This window comes from Schistocerca americana, chromosome 1 (genome assembly GCF_021461395.2).
Source record: "Schistocerca americana isolate TAMUIC-IGC-003095 chromosome 1, iqSchAmer2.1, whole genome shotgun sequence".
In the NCBI taxonomy this organism is placed as follows: domain Eukaryota; kingdom Metazoa; phylum Arthropoda; class Insecta; order Orthoptera; family Acrididae; genus Schistocerca; species Schistocerca americana.
In genome coordinates, this window is record NC_060119.1 from 647,760,145 (window position 1) to 647,773,629 (window position 13,485).

General features: G+C 38.1%; 1 protein-coding gene across 2 annotated transcripts in view; it reads right to left on the bottom strand.

Annotated features, from left to right (window-relative positions):
* LOC124607891 (scaffold attachment factor B2-like) overlaps window positions 1–13,485 on the bottom strand; it is a 211,848-nt gene that overhangs the window by 62,725 nt on the left and 135,638 nt on the right. For both annotated transcript variants that reach the window (XM_047139942.1, XM_047139941.1), the window contains exons 8-11: window positions 7,485–7,597; window positions 7,261–7,410; window positions 7,051–7,183; window positions 2,827–3,188 (exon numbers count right to left, since the gene is read on the bottom strand). In XM_047139942.1, the coding sequence (XP_046995898.1) occupies window positions 2,827–3,188; window positions 7,051–7,183; window positions 7,261–7,410; window positions 7,485–7,597 (758 nt within the window). The remainder of the gene's footprint in view (window positions 1–2,826; window positions 3,189–7,050; window positions 7,184–7,260; window positions 7,411–7,484; window positions 7,598–13,485) is intronic.

Here is a 13,485-nt window from a genome sequence, read left to right on the forward strand (position 1 = left end):
ATGGCAGCTATAAAGTTGCCAATCATATGGACGAATACTTCGTGGTGTACCACGAACAAATGAACTACATAGGAACATTTGCGGAACTGTAGCTGCTTAGAACAAGTACATTTGTTCACAATTTGTAAATAATTATGTGCATGTGAGAACAAAAGTGTGTGGTAACTACGATTATAATGTGGTAACTATAATGCTAATCACATAGTAGCTTTTATTGCAAGAAGTGCAGTAAGTAAATGGGTTGACAGGATGGAAACCAATTGGAGGAACTAAACAACCGAGAAGAAAGCACACATTCTAGTCACAATGCTGTAACTTTAAGATCTGTTTTATAATTAAACTAATTGCCCTCAACACTATCAGTTTAGAAAAAAAGGTAACAGCAGACAAAATCTAACAGTTACATTCAGACATGTTGGCTAATGACACAGTGAGTTTTATCACTGTAGTTATTTTAATCCATTAGTCACCATCAACTCAATGCATTGCCCATCTGTCACATCTTTTCCATGCCTCTTTCCATGAAATAAATTTGTGAAGTATTTCATATTTTTGAGAAATGTCGCTAGAGTGATATCTGTCGCTAGAGTGATATCTGACTAGACATTCAAAATTTGTTCTCATCAGTTTGGAATCTGTGTTTCTTCAAACATGCAGTAGGAACCAAATTTTGAAATTCTCCAGCAATGTGCCAATTGTATGGCCATTACAGTGCTCATACAAAGATCCATCAACAGAAGAGTTAGACTACTAAAATTATTTTACACTTCACCATGTATGAGAAACAGTCTTTCTCAAATCTCGTTAATTCCTTCACACACAAAATTATTGTGGCACTCCTACATTCACCATCAATGCTTCAACACTATGTTTTCAAATGAAGTTTTCCTTAAGTTTGCTTTGCAGCATTACTGTGAGGGCCACATCACAGAAACCAATTTTTAAAATCAACATAATTTATAGAAAATTTTCAATGATGTTTCAATAAATCCTATAGAATCACCATACGTAACATAATTATATTTAGGACAGAAACCTCAAATAATTAAAAACGTCAGTAGAGATCATGGGAGTTACTCACAAGTGAGCATAATTATCTCGATACAATAGTCATAAGACTATTCAAAACATTTCTTACGGGAAGGACAAACCAGACGTAGAAGCTATAATTACTCAGGTTGTTAACATGATTCAAATATCGAGACAAATGGTAATAAATCAGGGTGTATATGCAGGCAGGGGGGGGGGGGGGGGGGGGGGGACGACACAATTCTGATATTTTCACAGATTCCTCGGTTAAAAATACATTTTTTCCCCAGGTGTAAGTACCTTTCTTCTATGTTAAGAACAAAATACTTTCTATCTAAGCTGTATGGCTTACCAATACTTTGAATGGTGAAGGAGGACTTTTACACCAGTATAGAACTTCCTAGCACTTCATGAAACGAAACTGAGAAACAATGAGTTTTGGAAAACTCATTCATGCGCAGCAACATGTACACCACATATTTCTGTATTACAAAAGCATAAGTACCAATTCCATCAAATACAGCGTCATAGGGTGTTGTTAGGCAGAATCCTGAGCGTGTAGCGTTAATTGCAGCAGCTGAATATTTCTGACAAGCAGAATTATAAATTTCATTCCTGTGCACTGAACACCTCATGTGTTACCCGGCTGAATAAATTTTCCATCGAACACTTCGACATTACCACAGAAAAACCAATCATGTTCGAGAGCTCACCTCGCATCTTCAAGATATATCAAACACAAATGCAAGACTAAAACTTTAAATAATTCCATAAATGGCAGGTCTTTTGGGCCTGTAATTTTTGTAAGTCGCTGGTCCTCAAAGTGTAAAATTTTGAATGAGAGTAAAATGCTCCATGATTCATTTTTTTTTAAAGGAAATTTACTTTGAAAGCAATGCTCTGAAAACTACCATTCACAATATTTTTTCAGGAACTTGGTAGATATGTAAACGATTGTCACTTTGTTGTTATGAAGTATTGCACTGTCTTTGTCCTAAGGCCTAAGACACATTTCGCAGCAGCCTCAAGATGCTTTTGTGTGCACTGTTTTTTGTTGTTGTAAACAGCACATTTTCTTTGTAATTTTTTACTTTGGTGTTATTCTCTTGTTTTTTGCTTTATTGCTGCAGTATTGTTCTGCAGGAGCGGGCTAAAACAAAATTATTTTTTTGCATATCAGTTCTTACCAGTGAAAATTAAAAAGAATTAACTGAGAACTAAAACAATAAAAATTTCCCACAATTCTAGAAAATTCCCACGTTTTTCCTGGAATTTTCCCAGATGGAAAAAATTATCAGGTTTTTCCTGAATTTATCGGCTGTCCCAGGGCGTATACACCCTGTAACTTTACCGTTAATACTGTAGTGCATTAATAAACAGCTATTCTTTATGTTCCCAATACAACAACACCGTGAAACAACAAAGTTGGAAAATCAGATATCAAAGATAAATAATATAAAAACATTAACAGAGAAGTCGCAAATCATTATTCAGAGAAGCTCAGTGCTTTTAGGCGAGAATTCGAGAACATATACTAAACAAAATGCTTACAAAGTATATATGCATTATAAACCAAAGAGTGTCACAAAATGATTCTCTAAAATCTCTTACGGTATAACGAACAAGATGAAACCACATGATCTGAAGAACCTTTGGGCTAAAACATGCTGCTAAAGGACACGAATCAGTCACACATTATTCCAAGAGATGTTACAAAATGTAGATGGTTGCCACGTTCAGCACCCACTGTTTCTGGCATGAGGTTCTCCACACATTTGTGAGGTCTTGTCCGCTTACCCGGATCTGAGTGAAGGTGAGAACTCCAGGCTTGTGGACTGGTGACGCACGCCGATACGAACGATGACGAGGGCTGCGACTGTGCAGAGGGCTGCGACTGTGCAGACGACCGCGACTGGACAGATGGGTCGAGTGATGGCTGCTACCAGCACTGCGATGTCGCTCCCGCCACTGCTTTGGAAACTCGCTGCGTCCTCCTGATAAGCCGCGCCGTTCCCGCGACACCTGGCGGCTGCGCAGCTTCTCGGGTCGCCCATTCCGCTCACTGCTGTCTGCTGCCTTCACAACATTCTCGTTCTCTTCGTCGTCGGCACCTTCCTCCGCTTTCTTCTCTTGGCCATCCTCTGCTTCTTTTTTAGTATCTACAGAAGCACAACATGCCACTTATTGTTGGCACAACTGTTGTGCGGATGTGGTCCTTTCGAAGCCTAACGCAAATTTTGGGAAGAGACTGCACGTAGCTGCTCATGTTATGTAAGTGGCATTTGTGTGCGCTAATCCTGGAATGTAGTATCTTCGTACACTGTGCATGATTTGTTTTCATGCACAGAGGTTATACAATTATAAATTGTATCTGGAGTTCATATCGCTTGTCATGGCACTTTTTATAACTGGGATCAGTTTTCATTACATCATTATTTTTCCAATTTAGATTTACTGTCCTTTATCAGAAGAAACCTTTATCTGTTGACATTTTCTTTCTCTTGATTTGTGAAATGCTCTGCCAATTTGATAAGTCACTTCATTACAGTTGGTACAGGAAGTAGTGTGTATGAAGTTTCATTCAAATCTCCAATTGTGTCATATAAAATGCCATGTTACTTTATGATCATGACACTCAGCTGTTCTCTATATTGAGAGAAATCACATGGTGCCTCAGAGGGATGTAAAGTACGGTCTCTCTGTATTTTGTAAGTGACAGTAATTGGTTGATTAAAGCAGTTAATTATAACTGTTCGCTGATCCATTTAGTGTTGAATCCTAGTTACCATCAAATTCACCAAAAGGCCATGTCACCCACAAATAAAATAACTTTTCAAGATACATGAAACACTGTGCACGAAGTAGTAATATGAAACAAAAGGAGTGCCAGATTTTATCACCAACCTGCAAACGCACTAGCTGTGGTTCACATAATTACTTTTTCATAAAGTTTCTTTGGTTCCGTTTAAAAATGTTATGGCTTTCCAGTTTTCAACTGTGAAACATGAAGTATCCCAATATCTTATTACTGCCTAAGAGCCAGTTTTTTCAATGGCATTAAAAGAGCAAAAAAGCTGCTGCACAATGCTCCGAAAGGAAGGTTTTTCTTCTATCAAGTAAGAATAAAAATAGAATTCTGATTATGCCACATTACTTCAGCCTCACAGAAATTTCATACCAATTCCATACTTATTTTAATGTGTTTGTAAGAGTCCATCACATTCTGCAAACAATTTTTGCAGATTATGAGCTACTTTTAGGAGTATTTTGATACACAGTTATTACTACTGTCGTTTTATGGGCTGTGTGGTAACATATAACACTTAGATACTGGTAGGTGCAAATTTAAGATGTGGCCACCAGTAGTAATTTATTGCTTCATTACTAAATCCTGAAGAATAACAACTTAAAATAAAAAAATTGCCTTCTACAAGATTAATTGAAAGGCATATTTAATATTCATGTTTCAAATTTTTAATGGGGGGGGAAAAAAAAAAAAACAACAACAACAACCAACAACCAACCATTCTGCACATCACTGAACATGAAAGATTGATATTTGTGTGGCCACTGACAAAGATTAGTTTTGAAGTGTGATGATTGTTGTTTGGAAAGTTATGGTGACTAGAGAGCATGTAATAGGCTTTGGAAGTCGTGCATGTCTGATAGTGCTATTTTAATGATAAAGGGATAGTCATGAATGAAACATAAAAATCATTTAAGCTGCTTGGAGATGCAACCATATGTGTTGCGTCTGTGCATTGGAGGGAAGTACAAGCATAGTGAATTGACACATTCACTGCATGTGGAAGTGATCAACTTTTAGTTCTCTAGTGAGGCACTTCTGAAGCAAGAGCAGTTGCAAATAACGCAAGTATAATGTATTGAAGACTTATTAGAAAGACTGAACGAAGGCTATAAAACAGAACCACGAACAACTTTTCCAACTGAGAATTTCTTCTTGTAAAGTTAATGACAGTTGTTTTATGTCCTCATGAAGAAGAAGAATGTACCGATAAAAAGCAACAATTCCCCTCACCCCGCCGCCACACTCACAGCAATTTATTTCCGAGACGAGTACACTAAAGGGCAATATTTCATGGTGCAGATTCCTTCAACTTTCATGGCAACTCATCAGTCATGTCAGATGTCGCTAAACCTGGCAATTTTTATGCGGTCTCTTGACTTACGGATATAGCCTGCTGAAATACTCATTGTGGAGGATGGTGATTTCACAGACACTGGACGTTATTCACTGTCTCAGAATCTGACCTACTAATACAGCAAATTCAGACTGCACTACAGTATGTTCAAATCTACGATGTGGACTTATTTTCAACTTTGCTACATTTAGTGATCTGCAGAATGCATTTTCCTGCAATACACTTATAAAAATATTTAAGCATGCTTCTTTTGCATTTCAGTACATTTTAATTGAATATCTGAGGGAAATAGGCGGTAAAAATGTATTTTTGATCATAGTTTGTATAGTGTGTACCAATCCTTTAAATTCGAACCTGGAGTAGGTGAAGCATTTCCAACTAACACTAATAACTGAACAATAAGATTCAACTCTGAATCATGTACACATTTTTGAAACAAAAAATCCATAACTTATTAAGTTCTCTCTTTAACAACAATATTATAGAAAGGACAGATTGCTACTCACCATGCAGAGGAGATACTGGGCCACTGACAGGCAGAACTATAAAACATACATTTAAGCTTTTAGTGAAAAGGCTGTACATTTAAGCTTTTGGTGTAACGACCTCTTTCTGAAGTAGAAAAGACACACACACACACACACACACACACACACACACACACACACACACACATCTCACTCACACATCTCACTCACACTACCACCTGTCTCTGGCTGCTGTGGCCGGTTGCCATGTGCTCTTACAAGGGTGCACGCGTGCTACTTCAGAAGAAGGCATTTAGACCAAAAGCTTAAACGTATAACAGTCTTTTCATGATGCCTATCTGCTATTCAACATCTCCTCTATAGAGAGACAGCAATCTATTCGTTACATAATACTATTATTATTTCATCCTAGACTGTCCATAGTTTGAAATTCCCTCTTCCCAACATATTTCAAAATAAACTTAAATTAAAAATAGTAGGTTGTATCATCAAATTAGGTACTGAATACTTGAACATAAATTTACATACATTTTTGTTATTATTTGTCTTAAACATCTGCAAAATTGTTGCCGAGGTGAGATAAGGGGATCATCATCATACTGCGAGTTGCCAATGTATGTTTTCATTAAATCTGTGTAAGGAAATAAACCTGCTCTTACTTCTGTGTATCCTGACTGACTGGACTATTGTATGTACTATTTACCGATGATTGTTTTGAATTTGTGGATTATGCACAGCATGCTATAATTCAGTATTTGGAAAATAGAATTACTATTATCTGTAACAACAATTTATGTTAGAATTGCTCGAAAGTAAGTAATAAAAATGTCTGTGCCTGAAGACTTGTAAACTCCGACAACCATGATAAAGTACAAATACTCTCCCCCAGCCTCCTCCTATTCATTCCTCTTTTAAAAAACTTTAGGAAAATAAATGACGCATACAGAGTCATTTTATGCCATGGGCATTCCAGAACGCAAATATCTAGCCATCCTGTACAGCCATGATTCAGACAGACAAGGTGGAAGTACCAATTCCAACATACACTTTAACTTCGTTCTGAGAGCTTTCAACCATAATCCATCAAGTTTAATTAACATAAATCTCTTTCTGACTGAGGAGTAGGTTTGATATTTTTACAAAGCTCACTGGTCAGCAATGAGATGGGATTTTCATTCTTTCAGCACTCTTTAAATGCTTCAAATACTTCGATTTACAGACCTTAAATTTAACCTTCACCTTGTTTTTTAGATGTGTTCAGTTATGGTAAGGGGGTGACAGCCAGTGAGCCATTCAAAGCATACAAATTATTTGAATCATAAGCCCTCCAACATGCTAACATTTAACATGATATGTTAAATGCAACCTACCTTTGCTTAAAGTATCTGCCAACTTCTTATCTCCCTCTTTCCTTTCTTGCTTCTTTTTCTCATCCAACTTTTTAGGTGTTACAGGGACTTTTGCATCAGTTTTCTTAGGGGGGCCTCCAGCATCTGCATTTGCCTAAAAATATGTCTGTTTAGTTAATAACAAATATTGTGACAACATACAAATGGAAATTACCAACTCAAATGCTGTACCCGTTCAATTGATATCATTCTCCCATGTAACTCAGTTCTGTGTAAATGCTGAATACATTTTGTAGCATCGTCGCTCGTTGCCATTGTAACATAGCCATAGCATCGAGCTCCAGGTGTCTTAGCATTTGTTACAACCTTTGCACCTACCACCTACAAACAAAGCAGAAGTAAGTATCTAGCTTGGAAATGTGCTTTGGTGGCAGGTAAATGCAAGGTGAACTTACTTTTCCGTACTTAGCAAATACATGCTTCAGGTCTGTTGCTCTTGTTGACGATGATAAACCACTAACCCATAAATTTCTGGTAGTGCTAGTACCAGGAGTCCCCTTTTTCCTTTCTGTAACAAAAGAAGAAAAAAAAATCATCATTTGTGTATTTCTTAACTCAGCACACAGTGCAATCAATCATATCCTGGGGGGAAAAAAAAAGCCGAATCAAAGGATTGTGAGCAACAGATGCAAAAAATACAATTAACTGATTATTCCACAGACCAACCATGCATGAATCACATTAAGGCAAATAGGAAGTGAAAATCCGTCAAAGTAATGACTTTTTCATTGTGTTAAGTTATACCCCAGTCCTTTCTGAAGAAGAGTATGTAAGCTTTTGTATGTTTGGAATATAATGATAGGAAAGATAGCATTTTTTAAACAAGACCATGTCCCCCCTGTTGGCAATTCAGCTGTGTTTATCACAGCTGCAGCAGACTTTCTCTGCCTTTACTCTACTTTTTCTTTGACCACTGCTTTTCAAATTGGTCTCCCCAGAGCTAAGCAAGTATATGTAACAATTTAACATCAATTCAGAATTCCCTAAGTTTTACTCATCATAGTGATTTGAAGGATAAGCTTAATTTCAAGAAGTAATCTTATTGTCTTTATAGTTATACAGTGTTTATCTAAAAGGACTCGGTAACTCTGAAAAATTTGTACACACTTATTCATATGACTTACAGACTTAGTCTTGGATGTCACCTTGAAGGAAGATATATCAAGTTTCGACTCGTGGTTCAGTAGTACAGAACAGTACCATTGCAAGTTCTAGCAGCAGCTGCAGCAAAGACTATCAGCCTTGAGGGTACTCAGTGTGGGGCTTGATTTGAAGATAGTAAATCTGAGACAACTGTGCAGTATAATTTTTGTACAGATTATGGTAAAGACCCTTCCAGCAGGCCTACTGTTTATAAGTGGCACAAGTATTTTACCGAAACTCTATGTTTAGTAACACACAACAAATCCTCAGGTCATCCCCGTGCATCTGATGATGTCATCGAACTAGTTAGGCAAAACTTTGTGAATGTTCCTACAAAAATGCCCTAGCGTGCTTCTCAAGAACTATGCATCCCACATACGACAGTTTACGATGTATTAAGAAAATGATTAAATCTCAAATCAAGTCTACAATGGTGCAAAAACTAAAAGACAGTGACAGGATTATATCTAAGGACTTTTGTATGAAGATCTTACATTGGTTAGATGCAGTTTTCATTGGAAAGGTTATCTTTAGTGACAAGCTGACTGCTCACTTACATTGTGAAGTTAATAAACACAACCATCAGATTTGGGAAAGTGAAAATCCACAAAAATCACTGGAACATGGGCATGCGGCCCAAAACTTGATATGTTTTCGTACTGAGACCTTCCTGTCTCCAAAAAACCTAACAACAGAATAAAGTACGAGGTGCGTTCAAGTTCTAAGGCCTCCGATTTTTTTTCTCCGGACTGGAAAGAGATAGAAACATGCGCATTGTTTTAAAATGAGGCCGCGTTCATGGTCAATACGTCCCAGAGATAGCAGCACCGTACGGCAGATGGAATTTTACCGCCAGCGGCGAGAATGAGAACTGTTTTAAATACTTAAAATGGCGACGTTTTCCTTACTTGAACAGCGTGCAATCATTCGTTTTCTGAATTTGCGTGGTGTGAAACCAATTAAAATTCATCGACAGTTGAAGGAGACGTGGTGATGGAATTGTGGATGTGTCGAAAGTGCATTGGTGGGAGCGACAGTTTAATGAAGGCAGAACATCGTGTGACAACAAACCGAAACAACCTCGGGCTTGCACAAGCCGGTCTGACGACATGATCGAGAAAGTGGAGAGAATTGTTTTGGGGGAACGCCGAATGACTGTTGAACGGATCGCCTCCAGAGTTGGCATTTCTGTGGGTTCTGTGCACACAATCCTGCACGACGACCTGAAAATGCGAATAGTGTCATCCAGGTGGGTGCCACGAATGCTGACGGACGACCACATGGCTGCCCATGTGGCATGTTGCCAAGCAATGTTGACGCGCAACGACAGCATGAATGGGACTTTCTTTTCGTCGGTTGTGACAATGGATGAGATGTGGATGCCATTTTTCAATCCAGAAACAAAGCGCCAGTCAGCTCAATGGAAGCACACAGATTCACCGCCACCAAAAAAATTTCGGGTAACCGCGAGTGCTGAAAAAATGATGGTGTCCATATTCTGGGACAGCGAGGGCGCAATCCTTACCCATTGCGTTCCAAAGGGCACTACGGTAACAGGTGCATCCTACGAAAATGTTTTGAAGAACAAATTCCTTCCTGCACTGCAACAAAAACGTCCGGGAAGGGCTGGGCGTGTGCTGTTTCACCAAGACAACACACCCGCACATCGACCAAACGTTACGCAAGTTTCTTCATGATAACAACTTTGAAGTGATTCCTCATGCTCCCTACTCACCTGACGTGGCTCCTAGTGACTTTTGGCTTTTTCCAACAATGAAAGACACTCTCCGTGGCCGCACATTCACCAGCCGTGCTGCTATTGCCTCAGCGATTTTCCAGTGGTCAAAACACTCCTAAAGAAGCCTTTGCCGCTGCCATGGAATCATGGCATCAGCGTTGTGAAAAATGTGTATGTCTGCAGGGCGATTACATCGAGAAGTAACGCCAGTTTCATCGATTTCGGGTGAGTAATTAATTAGAAAAAAAATCGGAGACCTTAGAACTTGAATGCACCTCGTACAAGATACCCTGGAAAACTTTTTGGTCTTCCTACTGATGATGATCAAGAACACAGTGTACAGTTTATTCAAGAAGGTGCACTGCCACACTATCTCTCCAAAGTCCAGGATTTCTGATATTTCTTAAATGTATGCTTTCCAGGTAGGTGGGTGAGCCAAGGTGTGGCAATTGCATGGCTCTCACATTCACCTGACCTGATGGCTTCTGACTTTTTCTTATGGGGAATCATGAAGGTACTTTGTTTGCTTCACCCTTACTGGCGTCTCTGTCAGACCTTAGAGCTCCAATCTACCTCGCAACTCAACAAGTCACATGTGACATGCTGCATCAAGTTTGCCTATGGAAGTCGCACTGAAAATCTGTGAGAATAAACTAAAACATTTTCCTACAAAATGGACACCAAAATCATGTCTGTCGGTTAATTGAATAAATCTATGGGTTTTCAAAGTCATTAAGTCCTTTCTGATAGACCCATTATTTTATCCGTATAGACTTTAAGTACGGACAAAGTACTACTGAGAAGTAATAATGATTTAGAACTAACCCCTAACAATGCAAACAACAGGTGTTACAAATCCTATCTATTTAAATCTAGCAAATGCTTGCTAAATGCATCCATTGGAGAACCCCAACAAGTTTCATTAAAAGTTTCAATAACTTGTGTGCAGGAGGGCATCTAAATCAGTATTTGTGGACCTCAAAATCCATCATCAAGCTGAAAGTTTTCGGTTATAAGGGCGTAGAACCTGGGATGAACACAAAGAATACACTTCTGCCAATTGACCAACTGAGGGTGCGGGAGGCTGAGAAAAGAATCCTACAAAAGACAAGAGTCCTGAATTCAAAATACGGCCTCCACATATAAGTTGGAGGATACAGAAATCTTCAACAATAGCAGCTGTAGACCTGGTGAGTCAAATTCAAATGTCATAAAATTTTTAGCTTTAGGTGCTACTCTCTCTGAAACTAATACATCTATGTCACTGAAAGTTGGGACAAAAATTAATTCATCACTATCATTAAGATGTATTAGAATTACTGCAATCAAACACATTTTTTAATGCCAGTTTTTAAGGTCACATACTTTTCTGTGATAACAATGCTACTGTCATATACGGAAAGTTCAGGATGAAATAACAATATTATGTAAAGGATACATCTGATACTCACCTATACAGGGGAGATGTTGAGTCACAGACTAGCACAGTGATAAGACTAATATTTAAGCTTTCAGCCAAAAGGCCTTCTTCCAAAGTAGGAAAGAAAAAACACACATTCAGGCAAACCCAACACCCATACATGATCCTTGCCTTTGGTGAAAAGCTTAAATGTATACAAGTTTTATCAATGTGCCTGTCTGCAACTGAATGTCTCCTCTATTTGGTGAGTAGCACTCTACCCTTTTCATAATATTGTCACTATTGCCACATAAGTAACATACTTTGAAGAATATGGCAACTTATGCACGTTTCAAATTTGGTTTGATTTAAATAAGTAGTTTTTGAGTGATATACACCAATGTTAGTGCTGTCAATTGAAGTAAACAAGCTCACGACAGAATCCCCTTAAATAATAGAAGATTTAAGGTAAAAGAAAACATTACTCAGTTTTAAAGGACGATTTCTTACTTTGTTGTTTGTACAAATCTCAACAACATTCCTCACACTGCTCACAGTATGATAGGCGCTTACTAAAAAAATAAAGAGAGAGAGAGAGAGAGAGAGAGAGAGAGAGAGAGAGAGAGAGAGAGAGAGAGAGTGCCTCCATCACCCACACACTTGTGGTTTGATTTGTAAAGTTCACAGACTTATTTTCACTAATGCAAGGGCAAGAGACATGTTACATGAAAGCCCATTAACTGCTACATGCATTCACATTTGTGTGTTTTTGACTGTCCTCGCATGAAGGTAAAATATGAAGGTGATCTTCCCTATTTACTTTTGTTGTTTTGAAGAGGTCCAAGATGTTCATGCCACAGATAATATAAAATGATATGTTTCTTCTCAAAGAACTCCCATATTTAAGATATTTGCTCTTCACATAAAGGGTAACACAAATAAATCTGGAAAGAGAAATTCATATATCTTAGACCTTTAATCATTTCGGTGCTATGTATGTGTATAAACATTCTGCTATGCCATTCTCCAGGTGCTGTGGACATGTATATGTGTGCTGTTTTGGTTTCCCTACAGTGCTGTGGTTGTTTGTATGCGTCCTGAGCTGCCCTCACTGTTGCGGACAAGTTATTTTCATGTCTTGGTGAATAAAAAAAAGTTTTGAGTCTTCATATGCAACATATGTGCCTCACTGTGTGCTATCACTGGCAAAACATTTTGTTCCGGTATCTTGAATGGTTTATGAGATATAATGATTGTTATGACCAAATGATCCACAATGCACATCAAATGTAAATGGGTGTGTCACTTGCGACCGCCTGTTGGATATATATAAAACCCTCATGAATGAAATATCCAACATAAAACTTTCCTTAGTGTCGTACCACATCATAATGTAAAGAACTATACTGGAGAAATCAATGTTTCAGCTACAGTTATAGTGGCCTCCTCCTCCTAAGTCTACCGATAAGTATACCGAAAAGAAGACCATTGTAGCCATGGCCAAAACATTGGTTTCTCTAGTACACTTTTATGCGTTATGATACTCAAAGCGTTTGTCAACCGACTCTTGCCGCAGCAGCCTACACAATTATGGAATCAACGATCTTTCTGCTCTCAATTTTAAATTAAATTTCAATACCATACTTGCGTTTCATTCACTGCAACGTATGAGCTAAAATCAAACATATGCCAAGTTAATGTGCTTTTACCTCTGCAAAATCTTTAAAATTTCACGTAATGTTGTACTTGATTTGGTGCGACACAATAACTACGACATGTATGGAGAAGAAATTCAGTCCTTTACCGAGCTACGACATCAGATTGTAAGTTGTGGAAAAATCAAATTTTTTCACCCAATAGTTCTTGAAAAATTGGATGGTAAGTGTTTCATATCAGCTGGAATGCTATCACTCAGCACAGACAAAAGCATTTAGTGAGAAGTACAGCAATAACAAAAGCTGCCCTCCGTACAGAATGCAGAGAACACATTTTCTGAACAAACAAGGAATTTACAAGATGGACTGAACAAACGTAAGAAAGTTAATACTTCGGAAGTCTTAGATGTGGACATCATAAAGAACAACGCCATGACAGGAAAAGGCATCTTGCATAAAAT